The sequence below is a fragment of the Notothenia rossii genome (assembly GCF_949606895.1).
Source record: "Notothenia rossii genome assembly, chromosome: 3".
NCBI lineage: Eukaryota > Metazoa > Chordata > Actinopteri > Perciformes > Nototheniidae > Notothenia > Notothenia rossii.
This window is the reverse complement of record NC_136901.1, coordinates 69,312,248-69,327,981: the sequence shown is the minus strand read 5'-3', so window position 1 is coordinate 69,327,981 and position 15,734 is coordinate 69,312,248. Positions and strand designations below refer to the sequence as shown.

Below are 15,734 nucleotides of genomic sequence, written 5' to 3'. Positions count from 1 at the left end.
ATATGTTTTTTAGAGGTTGATGCCAAGAATTGTTGCATACAGCATAATAATAAGGCTGTATTGGTTTCAGTGAATCCAGACCCACCACACACTTCTAGTTGAGCTTTACATTGGTTTTAAGGTACACTTAATGTGCCTTTGAATACATAGGAAGAAGATCAAACAGATTTCTGACACACAAATGGTGAGGTATTTGTACACGGCAGCAAGAAGCTGTTCATTTAATCATTTCATTTCAAACCTTTATTTAACCAGATTGGTCCCTTGAGGTCATATATCTCTTTTTCAAGGGAGACCTTAATTGATAGCTTAGGTCTAAAAAAGGTTTGGAACTACTGACTTAGTGACATATTTGGTAATGTTCAATGTCCACTGCTTTAGTTAGATCCTCTAAATATGTGTTTGCTGACTAAAAAGCTAATTTTCTTAATATATACCTTAATCTCTTTTACCACCTGTTTGTTCATATTTAACCTTCTACCCTGTGCACTTGCTGTCTCAGGGTTTCCTGGACATCGACCTGACTGACCTGAGGAAAGGCGGGGCGAACATCACGGGCTTCCAGCTGGTCAACAACTCCGAGCCCACCATCGGCCGTGTGGTCCAGCAGTGGCAGGAGTTTGACAACAAAGACTCCAAAATGCGCAAGAGTGGACTCAAAGTACTACTGCTCTCTTATCTGTCCTCGAGTTATCTACCTTTGTTTGTCTAAGAAGCTTTTGTATGAGAAGTAGTAATGCAGCACAAGATGGCAGGTTGAAGGAAAAACAAATCATGATGGTCTTTTATTAAGAGCTGAATGATTAAGTTTTCTTGGTGAAGTTATGGTTACCTTGGACAATGACTTGTTATTTCCCCTATCAGTTAGTTTGTTTGTGACTCTCAGCAGTGTATTGCAAAAGCTGTGAAAGCGTTTCTATTACAATTGGTGGACAGATAATCCTATCTGAGTAAGGCTGCTAAATGATTATTGATTTTCAACCATAACAACAGTCCAACCAGCTGAGATAGAGGATTGATTACAACTGCCTGTGTGTGTTTTTTTTTTTTTAATAAAAAGACAGGAAAAAATAGCAATTAAGTCCTTTGGTGTAAAAGCATAGCTTGGGGAAACTCAATTTGTGAAATAATTTTCTTCAGAGAGTCTTTATAAATGGTTCCGTTTCATTCGCCTGCTCTCTCTTTGCAGTACACGGGCGCTCTAACATATGACGGCGTGAAAGTCATGTCCACGGCCTTCCAGAACCTGAGGAGACAGAGGATAGACATCTCTCGCCGGGGCAACGCTGGAGAGTGTCTTGCCAACCCACCAGCTCCCTGGGGACAGGGCATAGACATCCAGAGAGCCTTGCAGCAGGTCTGTGCGCATACATAGGAATGCAATAATGCGTGCACACACATGCACAGACATAAACTCACGCGCACTTGTGCAAATTCCTGAGTGGCACATTGGCTAACGGCTCCTGAGTTGGGGCTGGCTGAACAAATGAGGTCTCATTCTGTCGTGTAAAGTTCACATTAAGTCATAGCAGATCTCTGTAGTATCAAATGTGACATCATGGCTAGTAAACAAAACCTGCAGGCAATAACACTCAGCCGTGATCATCATGGAATATGACACCAGAAATTGAGTTTAGAAATGTAATTTTTGGCGACGGAAATAGAAATGTTGGGCTGGCCTTGAGACTTTGTGTTGTCTCATTGAGACACTCATGCATGTCATTGTATGCATATCGAGGAACAAGGACCATTATTATTTTAATATATTTTAAATAGCATTTTTTTAAGGCCTATGCAGGAATGAAGTTGCCAATTAAAAACACAATGAAGTATGTTGTTTACGTACTCCAGAAGACCATTTACGTTAAGTATGGATGTACAATAAATGCATGTTTGTAAGGGCATATGTGTTAGTGTGCTGTGTGCGTGTGTGCAGCCCGAGGCTCAGTCTAGCAGAGTGGCTGCGCGGTGGCCTCCTCCGAGTCAATCTAGCCATCTGCCTGCGGACGGACTGGAGAGAGATTGAAGCCGTGTTCGCTCAATTAACTCACACAGCCAAGACAAACACACTGCACTGTAAACATACACGCACACCGTCTGTCATTCACTTCCCCTGGGAGTGGCAGCTGTAGACTTTCACAAATGAATACTATACAAACACAGGGGAGCTATGCTTAACATGCATCGCATGTAAGCGTTACATGCAAAGTCTTGCTGCCTGCGTGGACAAGGAGAAAATGAATGGAGCGAATATAATGCTTCACGGTAGCCATTACTCACCCATCTGCCGGGAAAGCCTGTGTGTATAACTTATTCAATATGTGTGATTGTATTGCAGGTGCGTATAGATGGATTGACCGGTCACATTCAGTTCAATGAGAAAGGCCGCAGAACCAACTACACTGTTAGCGTCATGGAACTGGCCCCCTCTGGACCAAAGAAGGTAAGTCTGTAGCCAAAATTTCAATTAAGCATTATTATTGCTGCTCAAGGACTCTGTTAGAACCTGCAAGTGTATTAGTGGAATAACTCTGTGGTTCATTTAAGGTCCTTACAGAAGTATTCAATAGCCTTTTTCTGAAAGACAATTTATGAGTAAAAAGTTCTTTAGTGGCAGATATTTAGGCCTTTATTAGGAGACTTACTCTTACGAAAAGCAGGGATTTTGTTCAATTCTATTGGTGTTACTCAAGAAGATCATTACATATAGGGTATGAAATTGATCTGCAGATGCTTCTGTTCAAAATGAGACCAACGTTTTCTGTGGTTTTCAGTTTTTTAGTCATAACAAAGGCCAAAATGTAATGGTTGTTTTTGGCCTTTTTGCTGTGAATGCCTTTTTCTACTGTAGCAGTTGGTTAACACTTACAGTCCGTACCGGCTGGTTAAAAGCAGTGAGGAGTCAGCAGTAAATGACTGTATAGAAACAGACAGATAACACACATAACAGAACAAATGATCCCCATAGGCTTAAGTCAGGCGGTGATAATGATCATATCATTAATCCTATTTATGCTTTAAGCTGAAAACAGAGACATGAATTTATGCTACTTCCCTTAAAATATATTTAGATACACTTTCATGTCTTAGAAGGTTTGTTCTAAGTGTGTCAAATATCTTAAGAAATTATACTAAAAGCTTTCATACATACGTTTTTGATTAGGAGCCATATTCAATCACTTTTATTTTCAGCCTATTGGTCAATTTCTGACATTTTGACATCATCCTTTTTCTCAGGTTGGCTACTGGAATGAAGATGAGAAGTATGTGACTACCGCCAGCTTTGTGAGAGGCAGCAACGAAACGTACGGCCTGCAGAACAGGACTTACATAGTCACCACGATCCTGGTAAGCAAAATAGAGACTTTGGGGGAGTATGGGGAGGATGGGGCTGGTAAAATGGCTCAGTCCCGGACGGAGAAAGGCATGGTAACATTTTTCATTTTCTTTAATGATAGAGTTCCTTAAGGTTCATGCCCCTGAGAGAATTGGACTGACATCTCTGATTGTATCTTTCTCCCTTCCTTCCCTTGCCAACTATTATCTCCTAACTTCTCTCTGTCTGACTTGTGCCTGCACAGAATCACAATTACATACATTTCTAAGTAACACAATAATCTTATGTTGAGGACACTGTCCTACAGACTTGCAGGGTTTGCCTGTACATATTTAAGATGTGTTTGAATGTACCATATCATGCTCATTTGGGTTTGTGTGCATTTACAGGCAAGGCAAGTTGATTTACATAGCACTTTTCAACACAAGGCAATTCAAAGTGCTTAACACAAATGAAAGACATAACACACTAGAAACATTAAAAAGCAATGATAATAAAACATGATTTCTGGTTTGTTCCAGATATCTGACAGTATCCCTAACCAAATTCTCACATTCCTCTACCCCGAGTCTTCCTGTGAAATTATAGTTATTTTGACAGTTTTCTAACCTTTATTCCTTTCATCCATTTTGCATCCTCAGACAACACATGTTGTACTGTTACCCGAACCCATCTTTGACCTTTAAACCACTTTTCTTTTCAACTCCCAGAAATAGGATATTTAAACCTGTTTTAAGACTTCCCTCATGAATCTTTGGCCTTAACCACTTTTTAGAGGAACAACATCTGATTATGACATCTGAAAATGAGCATAATAGAGCCCCCTTTAAATGTGTTCAGTGTCCACTCAACATTGTGATTGTACTGTAGTTAAACAATACTAATTATCAACTAGGAACACTTATTTCTGAGGCTATGAAGTGTCAACATGCCCATCATTGTTTAGCCCCCCATGTTATTATGTTATTTTAATTGTATTTGGCTCAGCTTTCCCCATTGGCAGGTTATGTTTACTGTCCTCACCAACATTGCAGACATAGAGCCTCAGGGGTAGGATTTGAGAATAGAGCAGCAAACATTCAATCCGACCAGCTCCTATAGCAGCTAGGTGAACATGACATGTTCTCAAAAGATAGGAACATACCTGGCAATACCTTCCTCGTATGCAATAGGGGATAATACAGATTGTATGCAGGATGTTCTCAGAGCATATTGCTGTGTGTGAAGCCTGGAGCTCAGAGCTACGCTTTTTTTGTGCTCCCGGTATTTTTTCAAGTGGAAATGTCTTTTATCTCTTCGGATCATGTTATTTTGTGGGACTTGAGGCAGATGTGGAATGCATGAATGAAATGTGTAAAAAGAATTGCAATTCTGCAGCAGACTCCAGGTCTAGCAGGCGAGGTGTGTGCGGCTGATCTCCACTGTGGGGGTTAATGGGCTAAACCATTTCAACTATGTGCTTCCCTTAAGAACAAATTCACAACTCTCCGGATAAAGGTCTGTGGGAGGTGATGGAGCTGAAACGGCATGTAGAGTATTAATAAGGAGAGATGTGCATATCAACAATATATTGTGACAAAGAGAATCATCTGGCAACGCTGCGTTCATGTCATACCAAACACACTATTAATACAAGCACCCAAGTGGAAAAAAATATATAACCCTCATTTTATTTCAGACGTAGGGGAAAAACAATGCACAAGTGTGAACGAATTGGAGCTAAAATGGCTGCAATAGTAATTAAGCATTATTATTATTTGAATTTGGGCTAATTAAAGATGAGCTACATAGTTTCCACTCGTTCAATAATACCTAATTCAACTAAATTATAAAAGTCTAAAAATGTGTTTAGGAAATGTACATACATACATCATTTGTATAATAATACTCGCAAGACAAACCATTTTGCCAGGATGAATACGTTCTTATGCAAATAGTACTTCAAAAGGCCACCTTTTAGAAAGGTTAAGTTATTCATAAATGATCATAAATAATCCACACATACTGTATGTACTAGCTATTGCATAACAAAATGGTTCGCTAACCAGGAGAGAGGTTAAAACAAATAATAATAAATAATTGAATTAAACGGTTCTAATAAAGACCAGTTTAACATGATTTTAAATACAGACTAACACCTGGGGAACAACAGCTGGTGTTGATGAAGGAGTACTCCAGGAATAAATATGTAAAGTGCAGATGTAGCATTGGGTGTACTTTGCTAAACTTGACATGTAGTCTTTTGGCATCTCATTAAAACAAATGTGAACATCCTCATTTACAACCCGAAGATTGCGGTCTTCATAAAGAACGAACCTAAAATAACTCTGACATAATCTCCTATCAGTGTCCCCTTCTCAAGGAAGATACATTGGTTCCCAGTCTTGGAAGCTATGAGAAGAGATAAGGTGTGAACAGTTATTTGGCAGCAGGGTAGCAGAAGAGTTTTTACACCGTATAACTTTAGTGCTCGCTGATTCGTTGCTTCAGGGACCGTGTTGTTGTGCCAATTCGAAGGTCTCACTTTGTGATTTCCCAGAATCCTTGCTGTTCCAGCCTGTGCACACAGTCCAGGCCGGTGTTACCAGGAGATCTGGAGGAGTGAAGCAGAGCATGCTTAATGGAGCACTGGAGCTTAGTGTCTCCACCATCATGGCTTTACACTAAAACCAGGCCATGGCTAGAATTTCAAGATTTAGTGTTAGCATGCAAGTAGTTGGTTATTATTGGCATACTTGCCGTGTGCAGATACTACAAATAAGTGCAGGTATTGTAAAATGCTTTCAGCAAGGAGTAGTAGCATTTATAATCAAATTACGTAATTTTCGCGTTCTCCTACTATATGTTGTGTTTAAAATGGGTCTCAGAGGAATGATGTAGGTTTACATTTTTCCAACGGCAAAAAAATTATAATTTGTTGGCCTGTTTAGCTATCTGCATGATCACGGAAAAGCTACAAGCACAATATTCATGAATCTTGGCGGCATGGTGTTGCATGGGCCAGTGAAGGACCCATTACGTTGATGTGTATCCAATCAACGGGACAGATATGTGCATCATGTTTCACTTTCGTTATTATTCGGAAACAGGATTTGTGCTGCGTTTATGTGGTGATGAAATAATTGGAAAAGGTTATCCTGAATATGTATATTCTCCTGGACATCCCAATATCAGAAAAACAACTTTAAACAGACATCCAACATTTGGTAAGCCTCTCTAACCAATACAATAATACTTCATGAATTTGTAACTTTCATAGTTGTTGCCGCATTACCATTTAAAGCTCATAAAATCGAAATAACAACCTTCCAAATCGGGAAAGTGGACCCTCCGAGGTGTAGGTGAATGCTTTGGCAGTGGTCTGATTTTTTATAATTTTGTGTCTATTTAGATTTTGTAATGTGTGTCTGAAAAGTGTTCTTGTGTCTGTTTTATATCCACCATGGTTGAGTAACAGCAGATCTCAGCGGTACTGTGCGGACCAATGAGAATGAGTCCTGGAGGACCTTCTATGCCATGTCACGCATCTATGTGTGTGTGTTCAAGCGCGTGTTTTTGAGAGCGTTTCTGCCAGTGCAAGTGCATACCCTGTCAAAAGCGCTGCACACCAGCCTTTCCCACCACTGTCTCCCTGGGGTGCCATTTCCCTGCCAATGGGCCTCAGGTTTCCATGTGTAACAATGATTACCTTCCCCTCAACCATAAAGAGCAGGAGAACCCAGATAACTGTAACACACAGAGGACCCCCGACCCACCCCCACATCTCTAGACTCTGATCAAATCTGACGGCAGGATTTGCTCGGCTCAGCACTGCTTTAGCTAAGAGCAGGCACACATAATAACTTGTTGGAATTGAGGCCTATCAGAGTGCTTGTAGATTGAGTTGACTGGTATTCTCTATGAAATGGATTTTTCTTAAAATAAAGCGGGGCCCCAGGTGTTATGTCGGCGGGAAGACACCCTATCAGTGTGAGATGTACAGATGAAGGATGTGACAGGAAGAACAGCCTGGTAGAGGTCAAAAATGTCTTCTTCACCATATACACACACACACACACACACACACACACACACACATACACACACACACACACACACACACTTCTGGTTCTCAGATGCTTTGTCTTTTCAGCTTTAATAACACCCTACAATTCCCCGTATCCTCACAACCTGCTTCATATTATCAACCCTCCTTTCAAAGAGGCAATGACACCGTAATCATACTTACCACCTTTTGTATTTCAATTATACACCATACCTTTATGAACAAAGACACAAATAATACCTTGTGATTCCATGTAATTATCTTTGAACCTTTCACAGAGAGATTTATTATCCAAAGCCTCCGTTATGAGCAAGGGGTAAAGAGATAAGTGATGCATTGAATTCATCCATAAACCTTCCTGCATTTTTAAATATTCATATAAAACTTAACTACATGCTGAAGCTTTATTATCAGCCATAAAACTGTCTCTGTTTTAATTAGCTTAACAAACTGCCCTGCTGTAAAAGTTATGATACAGGCTTATGTCAAGAAATGATGCATATCAGTGTTCATTTTGTTTTAACGTCAGCGAAAATTGCAATTATTTCAGTAACCGTTCATTGATTTCATGTATGTTATTTCTGACACCTGGTGTAATTGAGTTACAGTTCATGATTGCACGGTTGCCCTTTCATCCAACAGGAGTCTCCATATGTGATGATGAAGAAGAACCATGAGCAGCTTGTGGGGAATGACAAATATGAGGGCTACATTGTGGAGCTGGCTGCAGAGATAGCCAAACATGTCGGATACCAGTACAAACTGAAGGTGGTTTCAGATGGCAAATATGGAGCAAGAGACCCAGAGAATAAGATGTGGAACGGCATGGTGGGAGAACTGGTGTATGGGGTGAGTGGACTGTTTTGTGTTGGATATTATTCCCAGTTTAAAGGTGAACAAAATATATAAACTACTAAAAGTCAAATGTGAATGCTGTTTAGCTAATCAATTAACGTGCAGCTCAATTCTAACTTTATTTGAGCAGTCTGCCTTGATCGTTTTGCAGTATTTAAACCTTGTTCCTCACTCGGGACATTTTACATGTTCCTGTCAATTTGGCTGTGTCAATGCACTTGTCGTACATTCTGGCAAGTGTATGAGTTTAGGAAAGTTTTAACTCTTATAAAAAGTGAACAATTATCTATGAAGGCCACCAGACACTCCCTTAAGGACCAACATGTTTCCATTTAAAACCAGTAAAACCCACAGTTACATTTATTTATTTCTGATCCTACAGCCATTACAGCATAAACTCATGCTTTCTATTACATCAAACGTTTAATAGGTTTTTTATAAAAATTGAACATTTTTATACCAGATTAAACCATGTTGTTATCTTCCCTATTACGTGCCATTTAAAGGTTTACTTTCACATAAAAAAAGCTTTTAAATATATGTTGTTAGTAATCTTTCACATATCCCAGTCTGTGACTACGCCCCAGCATTTACTATGAAAATAACGTTATGTTTGTGTTGCTTTTCCTTAAATATAAAACAGCAACTAAAAAAGTTAAGAGTTAAAAATAACAGATATCTGATACTGAAGATCAGGTTTGAATTTGCTTAGTAGACTTGACAAAGGACAGAGGAAAACAATATAAAAAAATGACATTGGCAAAACACTGCTAATTAGCACAAACACACAATATAGATGATACCCCCTGATTAAATGACATTGGTGACATTTGTAGAGCATAGCTTGTAGAGATGCTTAAACATTTATCATCGTGGATTTACTACAGTATTTGACGTGGGTCTTCTGATAAAGAAACTATTGTGCTTTTCCCATTAAAAAACACATATTTTAGAACACGAAATGACATATTCTTGCCACTGTGCACGTCTGGTCACATGCCTGTCTCTTTTTGTCTCCCTCAGAAAGCAGATGTGGCCGTGGCCCCTCTGACCATCACCCTGGTGCGTGAAGAAGTGATCGACTTCTCTAAGCCCTTCATGTCCCTTGGCATCTCCATCATGATCAAGAAACCCACCAAATCCAAACCTGGCGTGTTTTCCTTCCTGGACCCGCTGGCTTACGAGATCTGGATGTGCATTGTGTTTGCCTACATCGGCGTGAGCGTGGTTCTGTTCCTTGTCAGTCGGTTCAGCCCGTACGAGTGGCACGCTGAGGACTATGAGGAGGGCGCTGAGCCGCAGTCGCCCACCCAAGCTTCAGCCAACGGGGTGCAGCAGGGCCAGGCCCCCCCGCAACAGAACAACAACCAGCAGAGTCTAGAGCAGACCAATGAGTTTGGCATTTTCAACTCCCTTTGGTTCTCACTGGGGGCTTTCATGCAGCAGGGCTGCGATATCTCACCACGGTAAGGCCTACATTTTTTTAGTGTTTTGAGTCCACTGTGCTTTGAGTCTCTGCTTTTGTTTGTTGTTACAAAAAGAGACACTAAGTGCCTCTTACGTACAAAATATTTCGGTCTTCCACACCGACTCTCCAACAGGCAGTGTGGCTTTGTAGTTCAACTCTTTTGGGCTTTGTTTATTGAGAGATGTTGTGCTTTGTCACTTGTCATACAAAGCAAAGATAAAAGTTTGGTGAAGAGCAGCAGAGGGAGTTTAAGCTGTGGTCATGTTGCAGAGTCTTGTGTTTCACAGAAACCTTCTGTGGTGGTATACTGTACACATGGCAGAAACTTCTTGGACTATACATTCTTGTGGAGCTCCTTCCAATGATATAACATTTAATTGTATCGTATATATCGTGTATTTTATTGTGTGTTGGTCAAACCATAGGCAAAAGTAAATATTGGACCCTTCAGAGATTGTTAAGCAGGATCCTGGCGTGAGTGGTACGTGTTGGCTTCCCCTCGAGGGCTCTCATGAGCTTTGGTGTGAAACCATTCTGAAAAGGTCACCAATTAAAAATCTCATTAAGTGTCTGAAATTAGAGGCACTGAGGTCGACTTTCTGAGCTTTCCAGAGGGACCAGCAGGAGGAGATGAGAAGATAACGTCAGTATTATCACCGATAGCTGTGAACCAGCAGAGACAGGGTAGGTCATGGATCGACACAGAGCTCCGTGTCTCTTTAAACATTAAAATACATACATTATGTATACATGTAGTGTGGTGCTGCCTGCACCTATACATAATACATCTATACTGCAGCTTCTGGATGGAGAGCTCGATGCTGTTTCTTCAAATAAATATTCGTGGTTGATGCTATTCTTTCCCAGACTTTGAGGTATCCACCTCAAGGACTACGCCTTCAACCCACACAATGGAGGTGAATGCCATATGGTTTGTTGTTGACTGAAAGTCTTTTTTTATAAAGATGTATAAGCTAATGTTTCCAGAAACAATGCCCGACTGAGAACAACTTTTTCACAAGTTTCATAACTATTATAGAGGAATAGTCATTATAAAAATGGTAAAAAGTCATTACAATGGAAACTGCTAACAGTAAAATTCGACACATATCCTAATTGTTTTTGACATCACTGCTGTTGAATTTAATTTTTTTATTCAATGTAACGAGCACCACAAATGACATGTATTTCACCACCATTGTATGAGGGAATATCTCAAAGCTGTTATCTTGAAGCTTTAGCAAATAAAAACAAAACGATCTGCATGGCTAGATACAATTCCAGGTAGTTAAGAAAACATTGCTTGTCTTTATTTAGAGGAGTGTTACTAAGAAACAGCAGCATTGCTCAGTAAGCCTTCCATGATTGTGTGGCTGAAGGTTAAAGGAATTACAGCATGTGTAACGGTCCATTTTTATCTTGGCTCCCATCTTGTGACATTTACAAAATGTATTTTCACTTTGCTCTTACCTTGCATTAATATCAGAAGGGAGAAATCTCTGCACCTTGCATGCTGCAGGTGCTCAGCTGTACATGATGTAGATACTGAATCCTTCCTCCCACGGGCCCCTCACCTGACATTTACCATGTTCTGCCTGGAGCCTCGGCTGCGCCTCTTGCAGGATGAAGCCTATTGTCCGAGCATTCTTCTCTTACAGCCAGAAAATGCATCTTCAATAACTATTGATTTCCTCGTACGCCTCACAGAGAAAGAGAATGTCACCACGCATCCGCAAATTGTCCGTTCCCTGTGGTCTGTCTTTGTGTACGCAGACACGTTTATTTCTGTGTGTTTGTGTGCATTGGTGTGTATGTATCTGTGTGTGTGCATTGGTGTGTATGTCTCTGTGTGTGTGCTTGACCCACACATGGGTTCAAACATATTTGCACAGTATTTGCATTTGTGTTGCTTTTGGAGATAGCGAGCTTTGCTGATGCAAGACGTTTCAAAGACTGTTTAAAAAAAGGACCAAACCGCTGTAGTAAGTAACAGATTGTTTCTTCACTTGGAGCCATTTTGCTGATGACACCTCTGAATGCAAATTAACCAGATGTAAAATATGTGTATTTCATCACAAGTTGTGAAAACTGAAACAAGGCCGTTGGCCTCAAGTTTCATTTGAGTATTCAAAGATGCAAGGATTATGACATCATGCAACACAGGGTAGCACAACAAGAGGCAGTTATAACTTAGACTTTTATAATACATAAGAAAAACAGGTCATAACAAAACAGTAGTGCATTTGCATCAGAAGGTATGTAAAAGCAGCAACAAAACAATGGTGTATCCTCTTGGGAGATAGCCTACATCCATAATATACCAAATTGGACATCAGGGAAATATTGTCTATCAACTTTGAGCACCAAGCATCATTAATGTAGACATAGAGCCTGCCCTTCTGGAGTCCTGCTTTCTTTCCTGCAGTTCTCCCGTCAGTTGCATGATGCTGGATGCCTCTAAGGAGCATGGTCTCTGAAAATATCTGGCCACACCGCAGCATGCTCTGATCTCCCGTTGCTGGGCTAGCCTGAGTCTAACTTCATTTTTGTTATTTTCCTGCAACATCGGCCAGGAGCAGGCTGGCTATAGTCGAGTAGCCTTGGATGCTAGATGTGTTAGCTTAGCTGCCATTTTGGCCCTACTCCTGGGGACGTCTTCCTGTGTTTAACGGTGTATCACTCGCTGGCTTGTGGTTAGATAGATGCCATGGGTTAAAATGTCTCAAGGTCCACTGCTCTATAGCCACGTTTCTTTTACCGACATTGATGAGTATCTTTGACACATGCCACAAATGTTCCAGCAAAAAAAATGTTCTCATTTAAATAGATTTCAGGTACAAGAGAAGATTTCCTTGGTGTGATCAGTGAGGGTGAGAGCTTTAGGGCTTGTATCCTCCAAGGACTTGAGTCAAATGTCTTTCTTACAATGTCCTTCCAAGGTGACCCACTGTCTTGTTTCAGAAAAAACTGTAAGCAGCATTTAAAAATAAAAAAGAACACAAGTTGTTTAGTATGCAGCATTCCATGCTGTAGTAATCAGCATAGTGGAGTCTGATGGTATCTTAAAAACCAACACAGTGAATGTTTCACCCCGCTGAATACTGCCCTGAAGGAAACATCTTCTCCTTGAATATTTGGGTGACCTAGTTGCTCTAGTTAGCACAGCCCGTTCTCACACACGGAGGAGCGTGTGGAAGGATCTCCTGAAGCATTATGAGCTCCTGCTAAATTTAAAAGGACATGTTATGTTACTGCTAGTGTTTTGTCAGATAGAAGGAATAATACTTGTAACCTCACACATTCTGTTTCACATGAACACTGTGTACCAATGCATTTGGTCCATTGGGAGTTGAGATAATTATTCTTTCATACTGCAAGGCTTTTATGGGAATATTTTTGTTCCTGTATGCTTGGGAGAGTGTGCATTTTTATTTAGATTTGTTTGCCTAAAGCTCATTTTCAACATGCATTTAAGCACTTTCTTTTAATCCATTTCCAAGTATGTGATTAGCCTCATATAATTATAGTATCAAGTTTGGTGTGTTTTTGTAGAACTTAGTTCTATTTATTTTGTCTTACATTCATTCTTAATTAACTTATGTTCAGAAATGTTTAGCAACAACATGAGATTAATGTTGTGTCATTTTTGCAGTGACAAAAGAATCGGAGAACATCTTAGAAGTATTTAGAATATTAAGTGAAACCAATGCCACTTGCCATTAAAGGGACCCTATTTTGCTTTTGGGGGTTTTCCCATACCTGTAGTGTTATATAGTTGTTCATGCATGTAAATGCAAAGGCTTCAATTATTTGATTATTTCTTTAACATAGTGACATCACTCACACTTACGCTTCTATTGGATAGTGCTTCAACACATTGTACGTGATAGGCTTAGAGTTGACACATCTCTAAGCAGTTGACCAATTACAACAGAGCAGGCCAGCTAATCAATCAGAGCAGACTGGGCTCTGGTTTCAGACAGAGGGTGAAAAGAGGAGCTGCAGCACAGGCAGTATGAGAAAAATAAAGACCTTTCTAAAATCGAGGATATCTCATTTCATATTTTCTTTTTGTATTGAAACCTTTGAGGCGTCATACTTTGAGCCACTTATATGCATTACTGTCTGATTATTATAAAAGAACAAAACATATAAAAAAACATTCTGTCTCTGATTTTTCCGACATTTCTGAGCAATGTGCTTGTAAACCTCTCATCACTGTGCCTTTGTCACTAATGGGCGAGAACAGAATGTTCCGGAGGTGCATTCAGCCTGGAGGTAGACAGCTCAAAGCACCTCACTCTTTATGCTATCCATTTAACCAGAGACAAAAGGCCAAGGAACAACGCTGACGATCCACTCTGTCCTGGATTAATCAGTAGGCGTGTTTAATTTCCCTGTCTGCCGGCTCTGTGTGTGTGTGTGTGTGTGTGTGTGTGTGTGTGTGTGTGTGTGTGTGTGTGTGTGTGTGTGTGTGTGTGTGTGTGTGTGTGTGTGTGTGTGTGTGTGTGTGTGTGTGTGTGTGTGTGTGTGTGTGTGTGTGTGTGTGTGTGTGTGGGGGGGCCGGTTCTATTAAAAGCAAGCCCTTATTGCCATCCTCTTTGTCTGCTGCCAATCTGATTGGACCCGTCTGAAGGTATCTCAAGGTGTCTCTGTGTGAGTGCGTGCATGTGCTTTTGTAGTGTGTGTTTACATGCTCGTAGGCATGCATTCATACATCGATGTGATGTATTAATGTGTACAGTACTTAAGTGTGTGTGTGTATTAGCCCCCCTGTTCCCACTGCTATTTATTCAGTGCGAGATCTTGTTTACCGTGCTCTTTCCAAATGTCAGCACTGTCAGTCAGGCCCTCCCATAACCCCCAGTCTGTGCTGTTGGGCCCTCCCTGTGTTTATCTCTGCAGACAGGTGGACTCTGAGAGTGATCCCCCCCCCCCCCACCACACTCCATCCATCCGTCCACCCCATTTACTTCCTCTCCTATCGCCTCTTTTCAGTCTTCCTCTCATCTGCTCTTTCCCCGTCCTTTAATGCCTCTTCCAGTGATTGGTTAGGAGTTCATCTTGTGTGGCCTTTTCCCTCTCACATCATATTCTATAGCTGCTTCCTGTTTCACCCTCACACCTCCAGTCTGATTTGAACCTTTGAACAGTAATTACAGCATGTGTTTTCTATTTAACTTTGCTAAGTTGTCATTGTTTGATTCTGGGATCACATTCGTACAGATTTGAACATGCCTAAAAAAGGTCATGAGCCAACCCTGTCTCCTACGAAATAATGTATTTTTTCCCGGATTAGAATAACCATTTTAAACATGTGGCTGACATTGTAAATCGAAACAAAGCAGAATTTATTTTCAACAAAACAACTTTGATGGGACACAAACAGTGGTCCTATATGTAAGATAAGAAGCTTTTGTTTTTTTAGACTCCAAAATCTGGTAGGACATTTGTTTGTGAAAGCATCAATGTTATGGTTACACTGTGAAGCAGCAGCAGGACAGAAGTGGTGTAATCCAGGTGTTTTAAACATTGATAGTGAGGCATTTACTCCCACACAGCACCAACAGAAAAATGGCAAAGGGTAGAATATCAGGAAACTGACTTCTTTACTGTCTGTTAGACAACAGAAGGTGAGACAGAATAACGTTATAATAATAGAGGCAGCATATACGTTGAGCAGAACCTGTGTTTTCTGACCCTGTGGATTTAAACATGGCTTGGCTTTCTGTGTAAAGCTTGTCGACTGGGAGCTATTTAATAGAGGAGAACTTGTACAGAAGGGCGCAGGTTCATGATGTTCCTCCGGCGAATATGTTTTGAAAAGTTTTTGTCTGTGTATGATATCTGTTTGTGTGTGAGTGCGCCTAGGTGTGTATCTGTGTTACCTACGGCCGTGTGGAGTTGTCTCCTCTCCTCAGCGCCTGTGTGCTCTCATTGCACGATTGTAGACTGAAATAAATCAGCTCTGTCACTCACAGCCCTGCCTGCCACAGCAGCAATTTCTCAGCCGGGCGGTCAGAATCATT

The 15,734-nt window shown here is 40.6% G+C and overlaps 1 protein-coding gene across 2 annotated transcripts in view; it reads left to right on the top strand.

Moving 5' to 3' along the window:
• The window catches only part of gria1a (glutamate receptor, ionotropic, AMPA 1a), a 77,042-nt gene that overhangs the window by 32,406 nt on the left and 28,902 nt on the right, over positions 1 to 15,734 (top strand). For both annotated transcript variants that reach the window (XM_079671898.1, XM_079671899.1), the window contains exons 6-11: positions 503 to 661; positions 1,190 to 1,357; positions 2,339 to 2,443; positions 3,238 to 3,348; positions 8,025 to 8,231; positions 9,261 to 9,703. In XM_079671898.1, coding sequence (XP_079528024.1) covers positions 503 to 661; positions 1,190 to 1,357; positions 2,339 to 2,443; positions 3,238 to 3,348; positions 8,025 to 8,231; positions 9,261 to 9,703 — 1,193 coding nt within the window. The remainder of the gene's footprint in view (positions 1 to 502; positions 662 to 1,189; positions 1,358 to 2,338; positions 2,444 to 3,237; positions 3,349 to 8,024; positions 8,232 to 9,260; positions 9,704 to 15,734) is intronic.